At 51.1% G+C, this 4,382-nt stretch overlaps 1 protein-coding gene across 1 annotated transcript; it reads left to right on the top strand.

The window, feature by feature from the left end:
- The first annotated feature begins 816 nt into the window (after positions 1 to 816).
- LOC126913628 (olfactory receptor 14C36-like) lies at positions 817 to 1,446 on the top strand. The gene has a single exon (XM_050716113.1). The coding sequence runs from the start codon at positions 817 to 819 to the stop codon at positions 1,444 to 1,446; it is 630 nt and encodes a 209-aa protein (XP_050572070.1).
- The last annotated feature ends 2,936 nt before the right edge of the window (positions 1,447 to 4,382 follow it).

The raw sequence follows: 4,382 nt of genomic DNA, 5'->3' as shown, positions 1-4,382 counted from the left end.
GGGTCTGCTGAGTGTCCGTCTGTCCCTCCCTGGCTTTTCATCCCCTGGCAGCAGCACGCTGGCATTCCTCCTGGCTTCTCCACCTGGCCGTGCTGCTGCTGTTCTTGTTTCCAGGCTGGCTGGGGATGGGGGTTTCACATGTACATGGAGTGAGGCCTCGGTGTGCTTGGATGGAAGGGGAGTACAGGGACAGTGTGAGGCATCTGGATCCACCTATGGTCTTTACCTCTTGCTGTAGGATGGGACTGACACCTTCCTTACCCGCAGCAGAGTCCTGTGCTCGAAGGGACAGCCTCAGGCAGCATCAAGCAGAGCACATGAAAGGCACCTGCTAAATGTTTGCCTGGAAGTATCCAAGAGCTTTGAGGGGCTTAAAATGAGAAGTGGAACTTGTTTTTCTCAGATAACTCTGTGGTAAATTATCACTGTATTTCTGTTCCTTGGGCAGGACCCCGTGAACCAAACAGGCAAATGACCAACAGCAGCTCTGTGAGCGAGTTCCTCCTGCTGGCATTCGCAGACACGCGGGAGCTGCAGCTCCTGCACTTCGCGCTCTTCCTGGGCATCTACCTGGCTGCCCTCCTGGGCAACGGCCTCATCCTCACAGCCATAGCCTGCGACCACCACCTCCACACCCCCATGTACTTCTTCCTCCTCAACCTCGCCCTCCTCGACCTGGGATCCATCTCCACCACTCTCCCCAAAGCCATGGCCAATTCCCTTTGGGACACCAGGGCCATCTCCTTCTGGGGATGTGTTACAGAAGTCTTTTGTCTCTTCTTCACTGCAACAGCAGAGTATTCTTTTCTCACCATCATGGCCTACGACCGCTACATTGCCATCTGCAAGCCCTTGCACTACGGGACCCTCCTGGGCAGCAGAGCTTGTGCCCAGATGGCAGCAGCTGCCTGGGGCAGTGGCTTTCTCAATGCTGTCCTGCACACGGCCAGCACATTTTCCCTGCCCCTCTGCCAAGGCAATGCTGTGGACCAGTTCTTCTGTGAAATCCCCCACATCCTCAAGCTCTCCTGCTCAGATGCCTACCTCAGGGAAGTTGGGGTGCTTGTGTTTAGTGCCTGTTTAACCGTTGCATGTTTTGTTTTCATTGTGCTCTCCTACGTGCAGATCTTCAGGACAGTGCTAAGGATGCCCTCTTCTCAGGGCCGGCACAAAGCCTTTTCTACGTGCCTCCCTCACCTGGCTGTGGTCTCCCTCTTTGTCATTACTGCCATGTTTGCCTACCTGAAGCCCCCCTTAGTCTCTGCCCCACCTCTGTCCCTTGTGGTGGCATTTCTGTACTTGGTTGTGCCTCCAGCAGTGAACCCCCTCATCTACAGCATGAGGAAACAAGGAGCTCAAGCATGCCTTGAGGAAGTTGATGTCTTGATGTTTTTTCAAAATCAAGAAATTACACTTCATCTTCTGTATATGACTGTGACAATGTAAAACATTACAGGCACTAGGGTCATTTGGTTGGTTTCATGCTCTTTCTTAATACTCTACAGGGAAGCTCCACCAGGTCGGGGCTGTGGGGATTGTGGGTTGCATGAGGAAAAGGTGCAGAAGTGGCAATCTAGGCCACCACAGACATGCTCATCTGGGAAATGCTCCCTGGGATATGGGATGTCCCAGACGAGCGGGGCCCCCTGTGTATGCAGGGTATATATGGAAAGAGAAACCCTTTGCTTTTGGTGCCAGAAGACACATCATATGCACATAGACAGTTGAACACAAAGGAGCACAAAGGCCATCAGGTATTCCTACAAGTCTCATGAAGGCCAGTGGGGCAGATAGTGTCATGAGGCCAAGTAACGTCCCCTGGGAAGCCACCTGAATGCAGCTCTGGGATGTGCTTCCTTGAACTGAGGTCCCTGTGCCCACTTTTCATGCCTTGTGGCATCTCAGAGGAGGGCATCCCCTGGGAGTGCCTCCCAGCCTCTGGCAGTGGCTGCAGGATCCAGAGGGACACTGCAAGCACTGCACTGCACTGCCCGTGGGTGTGCAAGGCAGGGACTTGTGTCTCTCAACAGCCCTGTGTGTATGAGGAGCGCAGGAGGCCAGCTCAGACGTGAACACCTCACAGAGCACAGACGTTGCCCTGTGTGACTCCAGAAACAACCCCCAGTGTTCCTGTGAGATTTCTGTCACTCCCTCTTGCACAGGTTCATTGCAGATGCCCCTCTCCTCTATGTCACACTACCCTGCCTTTCTAGACTGGGCTGTCAAAAGTTTGCATCGGAGAGATTTCTGGGGACTTGGAAAAGGCAGGCATCAAACCCATCTTCAGGAAGGGAAACAAGAATGATTGGAAGAAGTGCAATTGCCAACTCTACTCCTGGTAACATGATGGGGGAAGTCCTGCCACAGCCATCTTCACGCACTTGGAGGAAAACAAAGGGATTGCTGAAGCAGTAGGGGAGGAGAAAGAAGGGAACGTGGTGTGAACCTGGACACTAGCAAAGCCTTTGGCATGGTCTTCTGGAGTCTCCCTTTAGCCAGATTGGTGATATTTGGACTGAAGAAAGGGATGATGATGTGGGGGGGAAGGTGGCTGGACATTAGTGGTACAAAGTCCTCCTGCCAGACAGATACCAGCAGCATCCCTCAGTGATGGGCACTTGGGTCAACACCGTTGAACATCTTTGTTTTCTCCCTTTATGATGGTATATATATTTTCAGCTCATTTGTGGGTGATGCCAAGCTAGGAGGAGTCCTTGAGCAACTTCACCTTGTGCAGAGTACAACACTATGTGGGCCACTGCAGGGAAAGTTAACTCTTTCCCAGCCAAACCCAGAACAAGCAGACACCTGGTTGGCATGCTGACTGTGAGATCCCCTCTGCCTACATACCCAGTAGGACCCTTACAGGAAGAAGGCCTGGCTATAGGTTGTCATGTTCCTTCCTGGGGGTAAGGAACTGCACAGGCTTGATAGGTTGCTTACGGGAACTTCATGAGACCCCACCTGCTCTCATGAGACCCCACCTGGAGTACTGCGTTCAGCTCTGGGGCTCCCAATATAAGAATGACATGAAGCTATTAGAGCGAGTCCAGACAAGGACCACAAGGATGATCAAGGGGCTGGAGCACTTCTCCTATTGAAACAGGCTGAGGGAGTTGGGGTTTTTCAGCCTGAAGAAGACAAGGCTCTGAGGAACCTTATAGCGTGCATCCAGTACTTAAAGGGGACCAACAGAAAAGCTAGGGAGAGACTTTTTCTCAGGATGTGCAGTGATAGGACAAGGGGAATGGTTTTAAACTTAAAGAGGGCAGATTTAGATTAGATAGTCAGACAAAATTCTTGGCTCAGAGATGAGGTGCTGGAACTGGTGCTGTGGGTCCAGAGGTCACCCAGATGGAGTTTGGATCAGCCCATGCCCTTGTGTTTGAAGGAACAGCTGGAGAGAGTGGAGAGGCATCAGTGAAATCATGGGAATACCAGAGTGAGAGCAAGGTGGGGAAGAGAAGTGGTTGTCTGCAGCCTTCAGAGAAGTGTGGGACAGCACAGGAAAGCCTGCAGAGGAGAAGGCAGAGGGCTCTGACAAGAATGGAAGGCTTCAGCAGCACTGAAATCTTTGTCCCCACAGCCATGGCTTATGAGGAGATGTGATATACTCATGGCATTGGGACCATGTATTCTCCTTTCAACCATGTGCAAACGCTGGAAGGTGTCATACCATTGTCCTTCACATGATATTATGGGCGTCGCCCCCTATCCCACAGACTCCAGGAAGAGCCCAGAGTGAGACATGGGGGTGCTGGGGGTGCAGGATCTCCCCTCCCACTGGCTGGGGTCAGGTCTTGGCCCTTCTGCTTCACCAAAACAAACCGAGACTTTTCTCAGCACAACAGTGCCTTTGCCTGTCTGTAATCATGGCCTCCAATTTTCTGCCCTAACAATTCCCACGGGAGGCTTTCATAGCAACAGACTAGAATAGCCAACAGAGTGTAGAGTATAGAGTATAGAGCAGTCTAATACTATCGGGAATAGAGTAGCCAACAGAGGTGAGACAGATACTCTGATATAATGAAAACCATCAGAAAGCTGATCCCAGTTAGATGACTGATATGGGGAGGTCAGGAGTAGCCTGGCAAGGAGAGATGTGAGATTTAGGGGAGGGAAGAGAAAGGCAAGAGGAGCTTGGAAGCTGACCTTTAAAGAGGTAAGAGGGTTCATGTAATGTTGATGCTGCTGTAACACTGACTTCAAACATGTCATGTATGGTCCTTACCCTATTTTCAACAGTATCAATAATCCCTCAACCTAAACATTAGTCAAACACCCTGACAGGAATCCACAATTGTAATGCAGAACTTGAAGCATCACCTGAAGAAAAAACTCAGCCCATACCCTCTTTCAATTACCTTTACTCTCTTGCTCAA

Source organism: Cygnus atratus, chromosome 34 (assembly GCF_013377495.2).
Source record: "Cygnus atratus isolate AKBS03 ecotype Queensland, Australia chromosome 34, CAtr_DNAZoo_HiC_assembly, whole genome shotgun sequence".
NCBI lineage: Eukaryota > Metazoa > Chordata > Aves > Anseriformes > Anatidae > Cygnus > Cygnus atratus.
This window is presented reverse-complemented; position numbering and strand designations above follow the sequence as displayed.

Excerpts from the sequence above, each read along its gene's own strand:
- LOC126913628 (XM_050716113.1), top strand. The coding sequence starts at position 817 with ATGGCCTACGACCGCTACATTGCCATCTGCAAGCCCTTGCACTACGGG.